At 42.6% G+C, this 21,892-nt stretch overlaps 1 protein-coding gene across 1 annotated transcript; it reads right to left on the reverse strand.

Annotated features, from left to right (window-relative positions):
* Positions 1 to 19,973, reverse strand: LOC118076909 (fructose-1,6-bisphosphatase isozyme 2). The gene is made up of 7 exons (XM_035100092.2): positions 19,695 to 19,973; positions 15,967 to 16,129; positions 15,422 to 15,514; positions 13,389 to 13,529; positions 12,600 to 12,737; positions 3,009 to 3,128; positions 1 to 407 (listed from the first exon to the last, which is right to left on the reverse strand). Exons 1-7 carry the CDS (start codon positions 19,865 to 19,867, stop codon positions 210 to 212), a joined length of 1,026 nt encoding a protein of 341 aa, XP_034955983.1. The 5' UTR covers positions 19,868 to 19,973; the 3' UTR covers positions 1 to 209.
* Between the last annotated feature and the right edge of the window lie 1,919 nt (positions 19,974 to 21,892).

Below are 21,892 nucleotides of genomic sequence, written 5' to 3' on the forward strand. Positions count from 1 at the left end.
TTGCCATTCTGCAGGCTGCATTTTTATTTGTGTATCACAGAAACGGAGGTGAGGAGTGTCATATTTTGCATTAGCAGAAAATAAACCATTTAAAAAAAAACAAAAATGGCTTTTTTCTATTGCTTGTCAGGAGGGTGGAAGTTTTTCACTAAGCATCACCCTCTTCCCACTGCGCAGTGAAAAGCAGAAGCATGGGGAATGCCAGAGGATCACGAGGTGGTCTTTGGGTGTTTCTGCACGAAGCTCAGGTATTCTTGAACATCATCTGGAGAACCAACAACAAAAGGGACTCTTTGGTGAATGGACTCTGGCTTCACATCCAGCACAGCTTCCGTCCCGGTGGTAGCTACTCCTCCAGCCTGCTCCATGATGAAAGCGATGGGGTTGCACTCATAAAGAAGTCGGAGCTGTGGCAGGAGAGAAAAACCTTTATTCAGTTTAGGTGGTGGTGGTAGTTTAGAAAGCAACCAGGGGACTTACTGTCAACTAAAACAGTTTTTCAAATGATAGACATTCTGTATATTACAATATCATAATCCTTTAATTCTGTTTTTTTTAAATGCTACAATCCAGGCAACGTTAAGTACTTGTAAGTCCCATTTATTTCTGTTGGAGAAGAAAGAACTTGCCAAAATCACTTCCCTTCCCTTGTCACTACCACGCCAAGGCTGGAATGGAGATTGGCCCCTCTCCCACTAGCTTAGGGTGGGGAAAAAATCCCCTTGTTGCCATTGGAGACTTTTTTCTAAAGCTCCCAGCTCCACCAGAGTGGAATTTACATACTACTGTATTAGGTCATTTTTTCCCATATGGAATACATTCTACCCTGGCATCCCAGCTTATTTATCCATTCTCGGACTCTTCCAAACTACTTGTTGCTAACTTAACAATGGCTCCCGCAGCTCTCTTAACTCCCCAGGAATCTGAAACTTGCTTGTGTCCTCTTCAAGAACAGCTGGGCAAAAGGCCATGTTCCATCATGTACTGTTTCCCTTTGTACTCTGCATTATTTGACAAAGCAGTTTGCAGAGGTTAAAGGCATGTGACACAAACATGCGTCTGTACCCAGAAATGTACAATACGGACTGCATTTCATAGTACAAGAGTACAGCCAGTCAAGTCATTCTCTGCCAGTTCAACCATGGCATCCTTCTTCTCCCTCCCGGCCACAAAACATTTTGTGCACTAACCAATTGTTTCACAACTAACTAGTAAAATTTATTAGTACTGAGCATTCTGCTAATGAAATTCAATCAGTGGAACTAACAATTCCAACCACTATTTTGGAATGAGAAAACTGTTGAATTCATTGGGGTTTTGCTATGGTTGTGGAACACACACACAGCAGCCTGGCTGGGGTTGCAGGCCGAGGTGCAATCTTTTAGGCTTAGGCAAAGTAATTTCCAGCAAAGAAATGATTCCTATGATATTCAGCTTGTAATTTTGCTCACTAATGAACTGCATGGCAGGGCTAAAGTATTTGGTGGGGAGGGCAAACTTTACCAGGGCCTACCCTCTTACAATGCCAGGGAAAAATGAATTGATGCTAAATTGGAAATCATACTTAAGGATATTACTAGAAATATTTATGTGTCTATTTATTTGCTGTATTTATGTGCCTATTTTCCAGATCTTGTGAGATTCACTGGAGCCAATCAGAAGCTGTGTTAGAGCAGAACCAGCAATATTATAAACAGTGAGCCTTTCTCAAGAACACAGAGATCATATTAATAGTCTGAGAGAGATCAAGTAGGGCTTCCCTAAGCAGTGACATGATCTCTCAGGAACTACCAGTCCCAGAACTCTTTGTACAGAGACAAGAGGAAGGAATATCTGAAGCCAGGGGCGGACATTAATTAAGGACATTGATCCCAGGGACACAGTGAGACAATGCTACTGGTAGGATTTAAACACACAAAATATATTCCTTCAGTAGCACCTTAAAGACCAACTAAAACTTATTTTATTTTGCTTCGACTCAGACCAACACGGCTACCTACCTGTAACACAAAATATATGTGAGCAAATCACTAGTTCACACATAGGCAGCGAAAACTGTTAAGCTACCTAGCTATTTTATTCATCAAATGCTATCTGAAAAAGAAGTTTACTTTTTGGAGAGAATTAATGATTTTGCAATGGAAAAGTCTATAATAAAAATAAAGATTTAAAGTGATTTGGTCTATTTATAAAATGTTTGCAGCTGCATTGATCCATCAGATTTTTTTAAAAAAACCATTGAAGATAAAACCAACTCTAAAATTACGAAGTACTCAGGAAGATCTATAGAACTATTCTAACCTTTATTGAATAACACATGAGATTGTATATTGCATTAGAATAGATGCATTGGATATGCCATATATGCATTGGAAAGGGCCCATATTACAACTTTGTACCAGGTCCCCAAAAATGATGCATGAGAGCTTATTATGTGGTTTGGCTTGCAATTAAGCTTCTGGCAATTGTGCAATACAATCAAATGTATGTTTACTCAGAAGTATGGTCCAAATATGTTTCAGATTGTGTATTTGCTGTTTTTCACCAGTGGGAAATCCTACAATCTTTCAGCAGATAAGCCAATAGGATTTCCTGAGCGGAAACACTTGTGATTGAATCTGCATTGCCTCCCCTGATATATTTTTAAAACTGAGGACTTGGAGAAAGCGTTCTGTGATCAAATGAAATAGGCTCACAAATATATAATTTTGCCTATTTTCTTAATCCCTTTGGGATCCTAGAGATCTGTGGGCAACCCAGTCAGATGGGTGGCATATGGTTGGCATATAAATAATAATAATCTCACAGACTAACGCACAGCAACACGTCCAGCTAGTAATATAATATAATAAATATAATATAATATAATATAATATATAACAATTTCCCACAAAAGTTCATGCCATGATGCCAGCATAAATGTGTTATTCTTTGAGGTGCCACAAAACTCTTTTATTGTTTAAATATAACTATACACCAAGTATGTGATGAGAAAAAGTTACCAGTACCTTTCCTTTTGGACTCTTCTGGTTAGCTGGATACAAAAAGATCCCACCATATACCAGGGTACGATGAACATCAGCCACCATGGAGCCCACATATCTGGCACCATAAGGCGAAACACCTTCCTATGAAAAGGAGGGGTAGATATACAGTGGAACCTCAGGTTACAAACGCTTCAGGTTACAAACAGTTCAGGTTACAAACTCCACTAACCCAGAAATAGTACCTCAGGTTAAGAATTTTGCTTCAGAATGAGAACAGAAATTGTGCTTTGGTGGCGTGGCGGCAGTAGGAGCCCCCATTAGCTAAAGTGGTACCTCAGGTTAAGAACAGTTTCAGGTTAAGAATGGACCTCCGCAACGAATTAAGTTCTTAACCAGAGGTACCACTGTATTGGCCAGTGTCTGCACACACTGATTTGCAATGGAAAAGCTGGAGAAAGAACTCACAGGGAAGAAAAACCATGCAAGGAACACCCATCCATAAAAATACTATTGCTTACGTGAGATGATTATTTGGTTGTGAAGTATAAAAGATTGGTTAGATATTAAGGATTGCTAAATCCTTGATCAAATATGGGACTTTTACTTTTAACACCAACAAAGACACTGCCCAGGTGTGGGAAACCCAGGTGTGGGAAATCTTTGGCCTCCACATGCTGCTGAACTTTCACCATCCCTAGCCATTGGCCATCCTTGCTGGACTGATGGGATTTGTAGTTCAGCAACACTTGGAGGGCCAAGGGTTCCCCACACCGGATATAGTTGTTGCTCTTTCACCAGTTAATCCCATCTGCTGTAGGACAGAAATATAATCTTGCAGGCTATAGCAGGCAAAGGCTGAGGGTGTGTAACAATGTCAGTGGAGGATCAGGATAGAAGGCAAATGGTCATGTTTCATAGCTTTCCCTTTCAGATGACAAAGGGAATTGATGCTGCCTAACAAACCTGGAAGGATTCAGTGTTCCTCTCCTGAAAAAGCAATAGTATGATTTGTCATAATTGGTACAGTAACTTGTTTCCTTCTGCTTGGAATCCTATAAGTGTATTGTTCTCTGTGGTGCCACTCAATCAAACATTTCCTAAGTGCTCCTAATAGGAGTCATCTACCCACATTTTGTGGGGTAGACTCCGCAACATGAGAAAGCTTGTTGCCTCCATCTATTATGCTCTTGCTTAAAACCAAGCAAGTAACTTGTTCTCAGCTTTTAAGTTCCCTTGCTTTGCAGCTGCATTTTAAGGAGGAAGTACCAGCCATAAAACTCAAAAGAAATGATCCCGCAGTGAGCAGCATAGCAGTATGTTTCGCTTACCTTCATAGATACCAGTCTCTTATAAGTCAGCAACATACACAGCTGTTACAAGAGGCTTCAAAGGTTATTTGAGATATTGGGGTTACAGGGACATCTGATTGAGTTTCAATTCCTTTAATGGCTTCTTGCATAGGAAACTTTTCTTTTTTGGCCATAGGATTTCCCCAGCAGCACCTGGGAACCATTTTTACTTTTAAAAGATGAAACTCTTACAATGGGGGGCAAGAGAGCAGCCGGGCATTTAAAGAATTTTGAAACTCAGCTCAGTGGCTTTCAGACAGTGAATCCAGTAATTGTGATTCAATGACCTCCTGTTTTAAACAATTCATTAGCTTTGAGTACAGATTAATTACTTGAGCCGGACTGTGTGCTTGACACAGGGAAGATGGAAAAATCAGCCAGTTCCAGTTCCAGAATTTTAAATGGTGCTGGCCCCAATGAGTAACTGGGAGATTATCCCCCACCCCAGTGATTGATATTTCAGCTGTCTGCAGCTCTAACAAAAACCAAGCATCTGATCACCATTAACAGGAAGCCCTGTGATCATGATGATTGTGGAACAAGGAGGGTTGCCACCTGGTTTCCTGACCAAAGTTCTACAATAACTTTGCAATGAAATGTCCGGGAGAACTACTTGCATCTGTTTAATTCTGACATACTATGACTTACTTGGGGGGCGGGGCGGTGTGGCAAGGACAAGAGAAGGTAGCAACTCTATTGGCTACCTAGAGATTTTAAGATTCTAACTTTTCAAATAAATGCTTCCTCATATAGCACAAATTCTAAATAGCACAATCTTAAACTGGTTAGTACAAAGTGTGTTTACATCTACCTGCTTCATTTTGTTACTGGATATGAATAACAGTAGCTGAACTGATATTCATGAGACCAAGTTGTGGAACACAACTGAACTATCATTGGATTCCACAGTATGATTCCGTATTTGAAATATAGGTATCATGGTGACAGAGTGATGTCACTTCCTTGATTTGTTTTGTGCTTGCTCTTTTTGTTTGTTACAAATTGCACAAGCAGTTAGTTTTAAATGTCAGGTTTTCGGGTCATGTTCTGACGAATCTACCCGGAGTTTGCAAAAATAAGACAGGATAAAACAGAAGTGCCTGTATCCTACTCAACTGCTTACTTTTTGAAACCTGTGCCAAGCAGTTCGGCTTTATACAAAATCAAACCCACTACTCTGTTTCCAAGAAACTGTAAGTTACTGTAATGCAGTACAGCACAAATAATATCCTTTCCAGTCTAAAGAGTGCTTATACATTTTGCATAAGGCTAAATTTACCTCAATCCATTCAGCTAGCAGTGAAATCATTATGATCTCACTATGGGGGGGGGTGATGCAAGGAATTTATTTAAAGGGATACGGATACCCTCATATTAGAATAAAAAGAACACCAAATTTACAAGGGCAATTGGAGGTCATGGTCTCAGAACCCCAATGACAGGTTCAGAGGTTAAGCTAAGCTATGGTTTAAGAAGTGTTTTGTGTACAAGTCACAGTGCAACTCATGCTTGTGTGTTTCCCATTTCTTTCCACTGCTCTGGTGTATGCCAGAAGAGGAAAAGGGAAACATCTACTTTTAAAACTATTAAAATAACTAGAAATCTCCTTTAGGTCCAAACTTGGGGAACCTAGAGATTCTCAAGTTTGGACATGAGGCACTCTGGTTACTTTAAAACTAAAGCAAAAGCTTTTGATCTCCTCCTCTGTCATGAGAAAAAGGAGGAGAAAAGAGCGAGGAGTGAATTAATGATTTTGATTTTAATTAGGCCATGGACTATAGCAGGAAGGAAGGGAGAGCTCACAATTCTGAAGCTCATAATGTAAAAGTAAACTATGGTTTTGCATTACATCTGTCTTGACAGCTGTTATGTACTAAGCTTGGATCCTAGAACAATAGGCAAGTAGGATCCTAGAATGCAACAACTGATTGGCTTGAAGGAGAAGACCAATCAGTCTCCAGGAAGAAGTTAATCAGCCTATTAGGCTGGTAGGATTGTAGAATGCAACAACTGATTGGCCTGTAGGAAAAGACCAATCAGGCTGTAGGAGGGAAACAGAATCAGCCAATCAGACGGGACTCATTGTGTAAATAATGTATATAAAAGCCTGAGGTTGGGGGGGGGGCACATTTCATTCACTGTTTTACAAGCTGCAATAAAGAGCATGAGGTCACTACAGGACTCCGAGTATATTTCAACAGCAAACCTAGGTCCGCTTAACTTGGAGGAAACCCAATTAAAAATGTGAGACTTGCTTTCAAGTAAATATACTTAAAAGTTGGTTGTGTAAACTGGCAATCCTATAGGAGAATCCTGCCCATTGTTAAGTCCTGCTTCATGCTTGTTGATAGACTCTGCTGTGTTATTTTAATAGCTTTTTGATTTTTCATGTTTTATTACTGCCTTGTTAACCAGCCTGGGATCCATTTGAGCGGAGGGCCATTAAGAAATGTAATGAACAAATTAAAATTGTTAACATATAGCTTTACATGGTCATTTTTGTGATGTCGTTACTGTTAGCATAAATCCTCTGCATGGCACAGATGCTGCATGTGGATGAATGTTTACTTTATGTGATTGCTGTAACTTTCCCACACAGGAGCTCAAGCTGTAACCTGATCTCCTGTCATGTGATGTTCTTTGTTCTCTTTCTACTTTCACTTTCTTCTGAACTGGAGAGTGATGGCTGAACACACACTCTCTGAATAAACGTAGATTAGCACCTACGATTGTTTGCTGTCTTCTTTACCGAAGCCAGTGGCAGTAGTAAGAATATTGGTGATTTACACCCCAATATTCCAACAGTGGTAGCAGAGTTCTGGCAGAGCTCTGGTTCCGATCTTCGGACCTCTGAAAAGCGTAAACTGGCAAGGAGGCCTCAATCTGCAGCAGCTGATCCTGAGGAATTTCGCCTGCTTGGGAGTCACCGGTTCCTGCGTTCCAGGGGAGGAAGAGCACGGATAGTCTGCGTTCCTTATCACCGGAGCAGTGAGTAACCGGGACTGATTTATAGCGGCAATAAAACCTCTAAAGCGGCAGCTTAATTGCAGATGCCTGCCGAAAGCCTAATTTGCAGCTTCTTTGTACTTTGAAGTCAGAAGCTAGCAGCACGCTTACAGAAGCAAGATGGCTAAAGCCGGGGATTCAGATCAAACACCCAAGAGTTTGTGTCCTTTGTTAAATGACTCAAATTATGCAACGTGGAGTGTTAAAATGGAATGTGTTCTTATCCGGCAAGGACTTATTGAGTTGATTCAGAACGCACCGCCCGTTTTGCCAGGCCACAGGTGGTTGAATCGCAACGCACAGGCAAGGGCAACAATAGTTCTGCATTTGGACCCATCACAGCTGGTTCATATTCGGAACTTAGATAATGCTTATGATGTTTGGACTCATCTTCGGGACGAGCACCTTAGGTTGCGCGCCGGATCAACAACATTATTCTTTCAGAGATTAATTAATTTGCGTCTGAAGGAGGGAGGAGACTTGAGAGCCCATTTGCATCAGATGCGTCAACTACGCCAGGAGCTAGCTGACAGAAACGTCAATTTGGATGACGACATTTATTGCTTTACAGTGCTAAATAGCCTTCCCAAGTCCTATAATGCTATTGCAGCCCAGCTGGGGGCTCAAGACCCTCAGCAAATGACTGCAGCAGGAATTTATGCTTCATTGCTTAATGAGGAGGACAGGACCCGCGCACAGGCGGAGGCCAACGGGGAGCGCTACTCACCCTCACCTGGTGCATCTGCAGAGACTGCACAAGCCCTTAAAACTGTGGTCAGATGCCAGTTATGCAATATTCCTGGGCACACAGCCAAGACATGCAGACGACCCCAGAAGGACTCAGGAAGTCAACAACAGGCTTCTGGGCCTAAGGGGCGAGGCAGCGGCGGTAGTGGCAGCAGCAGCGGCGGCGGCAGCAGCAAGGGCCCTACAGCACGCAAAATGCTTGTAATGCTCACTCAGCTTGATGACCAAGACGACGACGGGTCTTATCTGATCATAGATTCGGGATCTTCGCACCATCTGGTCAACGACAAGAGACTGTTCCAGACTTTTGAGAAGCTGGACTCCATCGTGTCACAGGCAGATGGCAATTCCTTGAAATCCATTGGAAAAGGAACTATTTTTCTGAAATCTCTAAATTTGAGTATCAGTAATGTGTATCTTGTTCCAGAGCTGAAGCAAAACCTTTTCAGTGTTTCTCAAATTGATGAGAAGGGGTTTGAGCTGTGTTTTCACAGGGGCACCTGTGTGATTTCTAAAGATGGAGAAGTTCTTTTGACGGGACACAGAGACAAAGATAACCTTTTCAGATTATCTTATGATAAAAGTGATGCATGTTTTAATGTTGTTGATGATTGTTTAACAGGTCCAGAGGAGCCTAAGGTGGCAAAGAAGCAACCAAGCAAGAAAGGTCTAACACGTTGTTTCCAGATCGTTTCTGCTCATGTTTTTGGTCCTATGCCGAAGTCCCTTGGCAAGGCCAAATACTATCTTCTGATAACTGACCACTTCTCTAAGTATACGTGGTTTTATCCTCTGCAAAAGCCTCAGCAGGCTATTGTGAAATTTTCTGAATTTCATGCTAAGGTTGAACTGAAACATGGTTGTAAAATTGAATGTTTATTGACCAATGACATTCCTCTTTTTACTTCACAGGAGTTTCAAGCTTTTTTTGATGACAAAGGCATTCACCACAAGTTTGCCAAAACCCAGGCAGCTTGGGACAAAAGCTTATGTGTTAAGGTTAACACTGAGTTAGAAGCAGGCATGCAGGCGCAACTGCTGAGTTCAGGATTGTCTGAACAACTGTGGGCTGAAAGCATCTCATTTTTCCTTTACCAGTGGCTCAGACAGGTTCCTAAAGGACAGAAGTGTTCTCCTTATGAGATTCTGTTCCAACATAAGCCTGATGTGAGCAACACTAAGGTTTTTGGAACCAAAATGTGGGTGGCTTCGCTTGAGGGCAACCCAGTCCAAGGCATTCTATTGGGTTTTGAGGAAGGTCAATACAGAGTTATGTTGTCTTCTTCCAATGAGGTGATTCTTACTCAAGAGGTAGAACACACTCCTACGTCACAAGAAACATATGTTCTTGATGAATTTCCCATAGGTGCCAATGATTTTGATGATTCCTACACTGACACAAGTTGTAGTGATAATGATTCCTTTGCTGAAGGCTCTACCCCGAGTAGCTCTGACACAGGGGAGACAGTCATACACAAAGGAACTCATGCTGTTTTTAACAGACCTTCATCGGATGATGAAAAAGTGCTAGAAGCACTTGACCCACTGTTTACCATTGGTATGAGTTCTCCCAAAAGTCCTGAGGGGGAGAATCTCAGTAAACAGGATTTGCACCTCTCACGCAGGTCTGAGAGGATTAGAAGAGGACCCAAGAGGTATTCTCAGGAGTTTGCCAACACAGCAATTGCAAATTTAGCTGTGCTTAGAACTCCAAAACAGGCAGCAGTCACACAGGCTAAGCCACAACAACAGGTTGTCAAACGCAACACTGTTTCTGTCAACAGAGCAACTGCTCTGGTCCCCTGGAAGCCAAAGCTGGTCAATCCAGTCTCAGAGAGTTCCACAGCAGGAAAGTCCTATTTTGTTTATGACAACTGTCTGTTCACTTCTCTTAATGATGCTCTCACATTTGCATCTTTTTCCATTTCAGGATTCAGGGGAGATGTTAGCATAAATCCTCTGCATGGCACAGATGCTGCATGTGGATGAATGTTTACTTTATGTGATTGCTGTAACTTTCCCACACAGGAGCTCAAGCTGTAACCTGATCTCCTGTCATGTGATGTTCTTTGTTCTCTTTCTACTTTCACTTTCTTCTGAACTGGAGAGTGATGGCTGAACACACACTCTCTGAATAAACGTAGATTAGCACCTACGATTGTTTGCTGTCTTCTTTACCGAAGCCAGTGGCAGTAGTAAGAATATTGGTGATTTACACCCCAATATTCCAACAGTTACCCAGTACAGAGTACCAACACCTCTTTATTTTTCTTTTGTTTGTTGCACTGGCTTTAACACAATAGGTTATTTCTTAAGCGGAATCGGGTAATACCTGTATTGAGTTTAGAGCATTCCAAAGAAAATATAGATGCAAAGAGCAGGAAGGGTGTCGTTGCTTCAGTACTTAGCCATTACAGTACTAGCAGGAAGTTTTCTACCATAGATCTAGAGTTATTTTTGTATGACACGTAAATATTATGTTAGTATTTGCTAGAGCAACACCAACACACCATTGATACTCGATACTAAGGAAATGTTGCTTAGTTCTTTTCTACCTAAAATTCTTTTTAAAATTGTGGTTCTTTAAGCACAGAGACAGCTCTGGGGTATTTTTTTGCCGTGTGTGTGTGTGTGTGCGCGCGCGCGTGCTGCTCCATAAAAATCAGGGCTATCCCTTGAGAACATTTGGGCTGCAGTCATTTACAAACAGGTTTTTTCTCTGAAAGCAAATAACATGAAAGTGGGCCTTAAACTTGCACTACATCCCACTATAGTTCCTGAAGCGGTTTTTGCATGGTGTTAAAGCTCAAATATAATGCAGAACTTAACAGTTAGGGGAAAGTTGTGAATAAACCACCATGTGAATGCAGACTTCCTGAGTACAGGCAGTTAGCATTTTGTGCAGGGGTTCTGTTCCTGGCCCCCGCACATGTTGGCAGAGTGAGCATAAGCCTGTTCTGCCCTCTTCTGGGTTTAAAAGGACCCGCACATCGGCAGTCTTGTATCAATTGGACACACACATAACAGTCACCCTTTGTACTGGTATTTTCAGTGGCTTGAAGGCTGTGACTGTCTTGCTGCCTCACTCCTTTCCAGCTGAAGCTAAGTCAAGCTGCCTTTGTAGAGGAATGCTTTAATCTACACTAAGCACCTTACTCTTCCCTTTTGCCTGCCCCTTATCTGCCACACGTTGTCATGGGTCTTCATTTGTAGAAACATTTTAAGAACTCTCAAATCAACAAATACGACATTGACTTTTGTTCCCTTCTATTTAAAGTAGATTTGAGTGCAAATAACTGAGGCTTCTGATGCAGACTTCTTATGTTGCAAGCATCTTGCAATTTACCCATACGTAAGGGACCAACCAATGTTCTGACCTTTCTTGCTGTGATCCAGTTTGTCCCCAGTTAAAGTGCACCCTTTTAGCCTCTGGGAGAGATAAGGGAAGAGACTGTGGTCCTCTGGGAGAGATAGGAACCACAAGTGTCTAACATGGTGCAATTATTTTGCGTAGATTGAGGAGCTTCGTATGTTTGAATCGAGTGCACTTTCTGCATTTTTATATTTCAAGGCTCTGACTTTGGAATTTAAATACAGTCAAAAAGCAGCAGACATAAATGGAGTGCCACGTACCGTACTACGTGGTTCCATATTCACTTCTGTGGTTTGGTGTCAATGTTGACTTGAATATTTGACTTGCCTAGTTCCCAAGGATAGGGACATGTGACAACCCAGCATACAGGAAGGAGAAGGGAACCGCTGGGAAGTGTCTGGGACTGGTATAGAAAGGTATAGCCCAGGGGTCAGCAAGGCTTATCTTGCCTGGGCCGGATAGGTCCCGCGGAGATCCCTCCATGGGCCAGATCACATGTGTGTGCGAGCATGCAGCCCCCACCCCCCATGCGATTTTTGGCGTCTGCATCTGCGCATACACGATTTTTGGTGCCGCAGAAGCAAGTCCCCACGCTGTGCTAGTTTAGCGCAGCGCGCAAGCGGGCAACTCAGTTGGGGGGCGGCTTGTAGGCCGGTCAAACGACTTCTGCAGGCAGCTTCCGGTCCATGGACCTTAGGTTGCCAACGCCTGGTATAGCCCGATAGAGCAGAAACAGGCAAGAAAGATGATACATTAAATTCATATGTGCATTTAATGTATCTTGCCTTTTGCTTTAAAAATAACAGCCATAGAGGATCTAAATCAAGATTACAACCTTCCCCCTGGATCCTGTCCAGGTGAATAATCCTCACCCCCAAGCTTTGATTGGCACCTTGCTTGTCCCCCGTAATGTCCTGTTACCCATGATCTCCCCCCAAAAAGCTCAACAACTTTTGGGGCGGTCTGCCAAAAAAAGCTTAACAACAGTCAACAAAAAACTTAGCTACGCCCACGTAAAATGTATCCCAGCGTATCTGCAAACTGTGCTGCAAACTATGTATAATAATGGTGAGATTTGCCCAGTTTCACAGACAGTAGTAGCACCCACAATAGAGTTGCAATAAAACGGTATATTACCTCAGGAAATTTCTTATGTTGTAAATACTCTGTCACTGAAGGATCAAAGTACTTGGCATAGCCCTCATTGAGGCTGTAGATTTTCCCTTTCTTCTTCATTTTTACGTCTTTTTCCACCAAAATGAACTCACCGAGAGCCTGAAGAATAGTTAAAGGATGTCACAAGTCATAAATGCCATGCGTCTACTTCCTTGACATTCTGAGGCTTGTCCAATTACTACCCTAATATACAGTTACATGCTCCCTACTCTTTCAAAGAGTAATAAGGCTTGATTGCAATCCTAAATATACCTGCCAGGGTACGAGACCAATGGAACACCCTTCTGAATAAACATGCATCGGATTGCAATGTTAGTTCCTTTTCAATAAGAGAGTCCAGGAAACGTACAGGACATTTGTAATATTTGCTTTTTTGCTGTGAAAAAAGGGCTTTAAAGGGCGCTCAGATATCTCCTGACTCCCATCCGCCCTCACCCCTTCCGTTACTTTTTTTGCAGCTTGTTTGAAGCACCCATCAGATGCGACTTGAGCAGCATATCTCTACCAAATTCTTCCTTCTTGCTGGTGACATCATTTATTTGTTCTTCTAGCTACCTAATAAGGGATCACACTCCCGCCACGATGATATCGTGATGCAAAGTGAGGGCAGGAAGCAATGCAGTCACTCAAAATGAGTGGCCAGGAAGGGAGATACACTCTACTGTACATGCTGAAAGGGTGGGGTGAATTTCACATGAATACATGAGGGCGGCAGAAAATGGTATTAGTAATGAATGTTTGCACAGGTACCGGATCCAGCATGAAGCAGTCCACTCCTTGCCCCGTGGAAAGCGCTACCAAAGTTGCGCTGCCATACAAGGCATAGCCGGCTGCGACGATGTTGCGCCCCGGCTGTAAGGCATCTTTCTCAGAAGGCTCGTCTTCTGATGTCTAAGGGGAAAGTATTGCTGTTATTATTAAAATGCTTTTGAAGAAGAAGAAAAATAAAACCACAAATTCAAACAGGACTCTCTCCCAGTTATGGCACACATTGTACAACAGGCCCTTGTGAAAGGTGTGTATTGACACCCGATATAACGAGATAGAGTTTGGAGGCATTTTTGTAGGAGGATCTTGAGTGATAATTCAGTGACAAACCGCAAATAGAGAACCACAGGAGGGGCACATCCAGCAGTAGTTATAAAATGGCAGTAAACGGACAGTGTTATCTATTTATTTCACTCACCAATTGCTTCCCATGAATCATCCCACAGACATTTAATAATAATAAAAACAGGAGCAAGGAAAGCCATTTCAAATCCAATATGTAGATAGGCTGGGATAAAAGACTTGTTGAAAAAGGAAGGCCTTCAATAGGTGCTAAAAAGAGTAAAGAGGGTGCCTGTCTGCTATGCAGTGGGAGGAGTTCCAAAGGCTAGGTGCCACCACACTAAAGGCCCAATTCTTGCATTGTAGAGAATGGATCTGCTGCTGTATAGGGTTTTGTACAGCAGTACTAACACCTTGAACTTAGCCCAGTATCTAACTGGCAGCTAGTGGCAATAGTAATAATAATAATAATAATAATAATTTTTATTTATACCCCGCCCTTCCCAGTCAAGACCGGGCTCAGGGCGGCTAACAACAAATAATATCAACACAAATATAAAAGAAACATTTCAGTTAAAACAACAGAATAATACAATGTTAAAATTCAATTTTAAAATTAAAAATCTACGAATAAGATAAAACCATTATAAATAAAACCTTAGGGGAGGGTAACCGTGGGGTCAGACTGCGTCAGTCCGAAGGCCAAACGAAACAGCTCTGTCTTGCAGGCCCTACGAAAAGATGACAAATCCCGCAGGGCCCTAGTCTCCTGGGACAGAGCGTTCCACCAGGTCGGGGCCAGTACTGAGAAGGCCCTGGTCCTGGTCGAGGCCAGCCTAGCCACCTTGTGACTCGGGATCTCCAATATGTTATTATTTGTGGACCGTAATGTCCTCTGTGGGTCATACCGGGAGAGGCGGTCCCGTAGGTACGAGGGTCCTAAGCCGCATAAGGCTTTAAATAGAATATTCATCTAATGAAGCACTCTTGGAAACAATTCACAATTCATATTCATCATGATAAAGTGGGCTTGGGGATGTTTTTGTACATGTTAAAATTTTTCGTTGCTGTTCAAACTTCAGAATTATTGTTAATAGCTCTAGCATTTTCCAGGGCACCTTAATTTCTAATCTTGCCACATGGAGACTCCTTTCACAAACCCATTTTCGCACCTAGTCATCTTGTGGTGATTTTTTCTGAATCTTAGGAAATTAATATACAATCTGGAGCCGGTCACTGCCTCTCAACCAAACCAACCTCATAGGGCTGTTGTTGGAATTCAAGTTCTAGGGGTAATTTTCATGCATCATTAGCATGGAGTTAGCAAGTACAGTATATGTATGCCATTTGCAAGCAAAACTTTATTTGGATACCCACAATATAGCGAAGATACAAAAAAGCAAACACTGCCAAGTAAACAAATAATAATTAGAAAATCACCATATTTTTACATTCCATACCCCTATTAATAATGTTGTGGTGTTGCTTTGTGACTTGAAGCTGCAATCCCATAACCCACTTTCTGGGAATAAATTCTACCAAACTCCATTTTTTAAAAAATAATTTTTTTAAAAGTTTTTTTGTGTTACAAAACAAATAAATAGGGAAATTATCTCCACTTTCAATTCATAGTCTGTTTCACACTTTGCTTGCATAGACATCATGCATTTAGGGGGAAAGAGTGGGGGGAGGAAGTGGGCTGAACCCTCATTTTGTTCCATTTCTCAATTTACCTTCTTGTAGATAGCAAATATAGTTCCTATCGAAGCTAAGCAGTCTATGTTGGAAGAGCCATCAAGTGGATCAAAGCACACGATATATTTACCCTGAAAGAGGAGGAACGAATCAAATGAAAAGCAAATAAATAAAAATGTTTTTTCTCCCTTAATCTTTCAAATCTGGCTGGAGTACTACGCACTGAAACAATTTTGCATTATACTAAAATACACTGGTATAATTTTCATAGCTTCACCACGCTCCCCAGAACCCTGTGAACTATAGTTTTCTGAGAGGCAGAGAGCACTGCCTCCACGAAACTACCGGTACAATTCCCATGATTTCATGTACTTATCACTTCATTCAGTTTAGTAATCACACAGACCCCATTGCTCAGTTTCCATTTATTAAATCTGTCTCCCTGTCTGGTATGCAGTTGTGTTTAGCATCTTTCGGGTAGTTAGGAGGTCAACTTCTTTTCTCTTCAGAAATACAATTGTGCCCTCTGCTGCTAAAAGGAGAGAACAGCCCCTCTTCCCAGTCAATCTGAATGTGTACCGACCCTCTTATCTTTTGGAGTGATAATAGCTTCTTTATTCTCCTCTGACACCAGGACACATGTGCTGTAGGAGGACTGTAGCATGTTAATAACCAGAGAATTAGATAAAATATCAAGCTTCTTCTGTTCATCCCCAGTCACATTCACAGTGCCAGCTATTCCGAACCTATAGAAAAGGGCTTTGTTATTATAATAAGGGAACACCGAAAAGTACACATTATACTGCAGTAATGTTTTACATTATTTCCTCACTACTGTATTCTCTTTTACTTGACTTTCACACTGACTGACTCAAACTGTCCCTCATATAATTGCCCCAGATTTATAAGGACTTCCCAAACCTTTTACTAGTGATAAAAAGGGAAAGGGACCCCTGACCATTAGGTCCAGTCATGACCGACTCTGGGGTTGCGGCGCTCATCTTGCATTATTGGCCGAGGGAGCCGGCGTACAGCTTCCAGGCCATGTGGCCAGCATGACAAAGCTGCTTCTGCCGAACCAGAGCAGCACACGGAAACGGCGTTTACCTTCCCGCCGGAGTGGTACCTATTTATCTACTTGCACTTTGACGTGCTTTCGAACTGCTAGGTTGGCAGGAGCTGGGACCGAGCAACAGGAGCTCACCCCGTTGCAGGGATAAATACCAATTAAAACCTGTGTTGGAACTCATCTGTTCAAAGAACTCAGCTGGATGCTAGTTATAGCAATACACTATAGTTTTATTTTGTTTGACAGCCTGATGATAATCCCCACGATACATGGGTGATAAAGACTCCTAATCTGCATTTGCACAACACCGTCAAGAGAAAATTACAATCATGATGCAGTGGCTGTATGGACCTAATATCAGTGATAAAATATTCTCATACTGCAGAAGAAAGCTTAAATAGATGTTTCTATGCCCTTTCCAATGCACACAGAGGACAGCCTTATTGATTTGATTTCGAGTAAGCATGCTTATGACGTGAATACTGACACATCACCATTGATTCAGTGAGCTGGACCTGAGACTCTAAACATGATAACAATAGTTTGTGAGTGAGTGAGCAGAGACAATGCAATCTTAACAGATTAAAAAATATTGTGAAAGAGAAATGGAAGCCTCTGTCCTGGAAATTAAAAACAGAAAATATGGAGTAATAACAACAGCACAATAACAATTTGGCTGCATGACCAATTTGGCTTCAACATGTATTCATTTCTCACTAGAGGTCTCTACTTCCTTTCACAAGCTTCCAGCTTATGTCTCCAATCTGCTCTAGTGTTTTCATGTGCATATTTACTGTATTTTATTTTATTGTTGTATTTTTAATTGTGAAATATGTTGTACCCTGCCCTGGAATAAAATTTTGAAGGGCAGCATCCAGATTTCTAAAAACAAACAGATAATACTACTTCATTTGGAAGTGTTCATAATATTTTAGAGACAAGGAAGGGGTGGGAAAACGCCATTGTACCGGTAAATGTATGGCAGGGAAAGTGGATTCACACATGACTTGTTCACTTGAATGTCCCTAGCATATACAACTGCACAACTCTTTGAACTTTTGCAAACTCTGGGGAAATAGGGGTCACGATCATATGAAGTAACCCCTGCAGGTGTTGGCTTTATGGCATCAAGTTTATGCAGGCATTCAACTCAATGTGCACACCTGTGTTGAGTTAGCTTTTAGCAATTTTGCTTCTCTTTTCACAAGGACTTATTTTGCTTCCTAGGACTACTTTGTCTTTGCTCTTCCACTGAAAGCTGCAAGCAAAATTGCAATTGACTTTCCACAGTATTGAGTTCCTGTGTGTACATTCTACTTATGGGTGGGGCAATTTGAAGCTCATCACACATTCACTATAAACCCTGAGGTACGTAGATGCTGCTTTATTTGTTTCATTGAATTTTTAATTATTACTAAACACCTCTGGCACACACACTTATGACTACTGTAAAGCCATTATTTAAAAATTGTTATTGTTAAAAATTGGCTCATAAAATGGCTCCCATTGCAAATGTCATATAGATATTAAATAAAATATAGAGCCAGGGTTTTTAACTCTCTGCAAGAGAGTGAAAATACAATTTAAAACAATGCAGAGCAATAACGGGCTCATCATAAAAGCTTAAACCACTGAATAGACCTTTTTACAGATAATGAATATGAGTGGCTGATCTTTGATAGGTTCACTTTCCTGATACATCAGTGCCCATGTTTTAAAAAAACACCCTTTTAAAAAGACAGAAGAGTCGTGCTAAAGGTTCAGTATGTAAACATGTGGAGATTCTTCTACTATTTCCTTTCCTCTGGGGGCGGGAAAGTCACATATATTTTGCTGTCTGGTAAAGGATGCCAGACGCCTCACATGAACCAGACTCCCGATAGGTCCAGAACCTTGAGGAGCAGGCAGAGCCCCCTAAATCCAGTGTTCTGGATCCCACTGAGGGACCTCTAGGTTGATAACCCTGGAGCTGTCAAAAGAGGAGATAGAATAGCCCCCGGTCCTTGAAAGCACCGTATAAACAACTTCAGGTAAAGGCCAAAGAGCAGAGTGTAAGGTCTACAGACCCAGAGTTACCAGTCTACCCCTGAGTACGCGGTCTACACTCAAGAGCAAGGAGTGCCTGATGGTCCTTCACTGTCAGCAGCTGTGGCTAGAGAGTGGTTTAGGAAGCCAGAGTGTTTAAGGCCTCTTTCTGGAGTCTTCCATTTGCTGGAAACAATGCAGGTTTCTGGTTCTTTGTTTCTGCTTAGAGTTTCCCTGCCTGTCTGCACTTCCAGTGAGACTGAGATTGGGGGGTTTTCTGACCTTGCTTCTGGATAATGTTTTGGCCCTAGACTGATTCTCTGTACTTGAGTTTGGATTTTTTTAAGATTTATTTTTACTTGGTTTACAAAAGCACCACCTTTTTTCAGGTGGTACAGTCTTTTTTTTTTTTACAAATAGTGAGACATTAGTGTCGAGTACAGTATAAAGTATGGGACACGGGTGGTGCTGTGGGTTAAACTGCAGAGCCTAGGGCTTACTGATCAGAAGGTCAGCGGTTCAAATCCCCGCGACGGGGTGAGCTCCCATTGCTCGGTCCCAGCTCCTGCCAACCTAGCAGTTCGAAAGCACGTCAAAGTGCAATTAGATAAATAGGTACCACTCCGACGGGAAGGTAAATGGCGTTTTCGTGTGCTGCTCTGGTTCGCCAGAAGCAGCTTTGTCATGCTGGCCACATGACCTGGAAGCTGTACACCGGTTCCCTCGGCCAATAGAGCAAGATGAGTGCCGCAGCCCCAGAGTCGGTCACGACTGGACCTAATGGTCAGGGGTCCCTTTACCTTTACAGTATAAGGTTGGGGGGAGGGGAGGCTCATATTCTTTTCTATAGTCTAAAAGGTAAAGGGACCCCTGACCATAAGCAGCCTATTGCCATTTCTTTAGATCTAACAAAGTAATGCAGGTTCTACCACCCCCATTATTAAAGCAGTCAGTCGTTAGCTGCAGTAGTTATTCTTAAAACTTTGGCCAAACTAAAATCAGTGACCATTTGATTGTGATTGTTTAACATTCACCATGGCTGCGATACTAGCCTTCTTTCATTCCAGGCACACAGAATTTCCATACTATACTGCTATTTTGGCCATGCCATTTAGTTTAAAAGCTTCATGCTGTGTTTAAAATAAGGACTTCCCAATGCTCACCCCCCGTTTTATATTTAAAACAATTCTTATCCTCCCCAATCCTGTGCAACTCACATATGAGCAAGGCCTGCCTTTCGAACCGCTGAAGAGATGGCCTTTATGGCAGTGAGCATCGAGTTCAACAGCTGGGTCAGTTCTCCTGTGGCCCCTTTAACCCGCCGTCCTTTCTCCATGACATATCGATTAAGGGTTAACATGTCTGTTTCAAAGGGGCTTCTGTCCGACATCTTGGCTGGTGAAAAAGGGTCTGTTTTCTTCTCTCGAATTTAGCAGTTCCTTTGCACCCTCAGTGTTGCTGCTGTTCAGTGGCAGTTTTATTTTAAGAAGAAGCAGTTGGCTTGCATGCGAGAAGTGGTTTAGTAAAAGGTTCCTGAGCCCATGTGACTTACAGGCTTGGAATAGATGGGCAGTGCAACTCCTCTGGATTTTCCAGTCTGCAAGAGATCCTATTAATCTTAACCTTCAATGCCTGCTAAAAAAAAAAAGTTGGTTTGGCAAGCCTACCCAACTATGTAGTTATGTACATTTGTTTTTCAAACGTATTTTAACTATATTTTGATAATTTTTTGTTTAGTGTTTTGTTGCGTTTTTATTTGTATTTTAATGAATATTTTATACCATTTTATGTGAACTGCTTTTAATTCCCCCCCTTGGTGTCCCCCTTCCCCTTAGATTTTTCCTATATGCTTTTTGTAAAAATTAAAAACAAAACTTTTAGAACAATAATCGTCCTTCTGATGGGAAAATGTGAGTGATAAACAGAAAAAAGGAGCAAAGGACCCCTGGGGTTGCGGTGCTCATCTCGCTTTCAGGCCGAGGGAGCCAGCGTTTATCCACAGACAGCTTTCTGGGTCATGTGGCCAGCATGACTAAACCACCTCTGGCGCAAGGGAACACTGTGACAAAAACCAGAGCGCACAGAAATGCCGTTTACCTTCCTGCTGCAGCGGGACCTATTTATCTACTTGCACTGGTGTGCTTTCGGACTCTAGGTTGGCAGGAGCAACAGGAGCTCACCCTATTGCAGGGATTTGAACTGCCGACCTTCTGATTGGCAAGCCCAAGAGACCCAGTGGTTTAGATCACAGCGCCACCCCACTTCTTTACCTGAGAAGCAGTATATGTGATGCCCCTTAGCTATGTGAACGAGGACGATCTGTCCACAGAAGTGGCATTTCTCGCCATTAAGACCATTGCCAATCACATGCTCACCAACTAGTTTGGCTGGTTTACCAGCTGCCTGGATGACTTGGCCTCTTTCCTGGAGAAAATCAACCTGGCCTGAGTTATTCATGCCCTACTTATATCCTGTAAGCAGATTGCACTACATTTATGTGGGAGTGTAATCTTTAAAGACAATTTGGAAACTGCAATTGGTACAAAAGGTGGGTGTCAGAATTAGGATTGGAGTCTGATAATTGGAGCGCATCATACTAATGTTCTAGTATCAGTTACCCCAGTATGGTTTGTTTGCAGTGAGTCATTAGATTCGAAGGCTGCATCCAGAAGTGGCTAACCCTCTGTGGGGCCATGTGATATCGCATGACTGAAACTTCAAGCTGCAGCTTAAAACACTGAATTCAAGTTTGGCCTGCAAAGGAATAATCTTGTGACAACTGGTGAGTGACACCTGAACAGCTCTGCCTGCCAAAGTGACCCACAGAGGGTTAGCTACTTTCCCACTCAAGAAATGTTATATATGAAATATATAATGCAGGGGTCCCCAAACTACGGCCCCCAGGCCGGATGCGGCCCAATCGGCCTCCCAATCCGGCCCGCGACGACCCCCGCCGCCCGCTGCCGCCGCCCGCTCTTACGGCGCGCGGCGACGATCTTAAAAATTGGCAAAAAATCGCCGAAAATCCTTTGTGCGCATGCGTATGGGCCTCTCCCGACCCAGAAGAGGTCATTTCCGATGCACTTCCGGGTCGGGGGAGGCCCATACACATGCGCACAAGCGATTTTCGGCGATTTTTCCCCGCCCGTGTGCATGTGCGCATGCGCACGGGCGCGCACTCCCCCACCCTCCGGCCCGCTGCGCGCGCACTCCCCTACCCTCCGGCCCGCCGCGCGGTCGGCGCGGCGGGCACCGGCCCACTGCGCGGTAAGTCTGGGGACCCCTGATATAATGAGAACACAACCCATATTATCTAAAGTGGCATATTATGCACCTGTTTGTAAGGTGCCAAATTCAGTAAGTGCCAAATTTGAGCCACAGCTATGGGATGAGTTCCTTTTTGAATTGTTCCAGC

This window comes from Zootoca vivipara, chromosome 11 (genome assembly GCF_963506605.1).
Source record: "Zootoca vivipara chromosome 11, rZooViv1.1, whole genome shotgun sequence".
NCBI classification, from domain to species: Eukaryota; Metazoa; Chordata; class Lepidosauria; order Squamata; family Lacertidae; genus Zootoca; species Zootoca vivipara.

What these genes read in the sequence shown, in the direction of transcription:
- LOC118076909 (XM_035100092.2), bottom strand. Translation starts at nt 19,867, where the DNA reads ATGTCGGACAGAAGCCCCTTTGAAACAGACATGTTAACCCTTAATCGA. An exon ending in AAGGCAGGCCTTGCTCATAT is followed by an intron (nt 16,130 to 19,694) that starts GTGAGTTGCACA and finishes CCTTTTCTATAG; the next exon opens with GTTCGGAATAGCTGGCACTG. An exon ending in AACATAAGAAATTTCCTGAG is followed by an intron (nt 3,129 to 12,599) that starts GTAATATACCGT and finishes TCCTTTTCATAG; the next exon opens with GAAGGTGTTTCGCCTTATGG.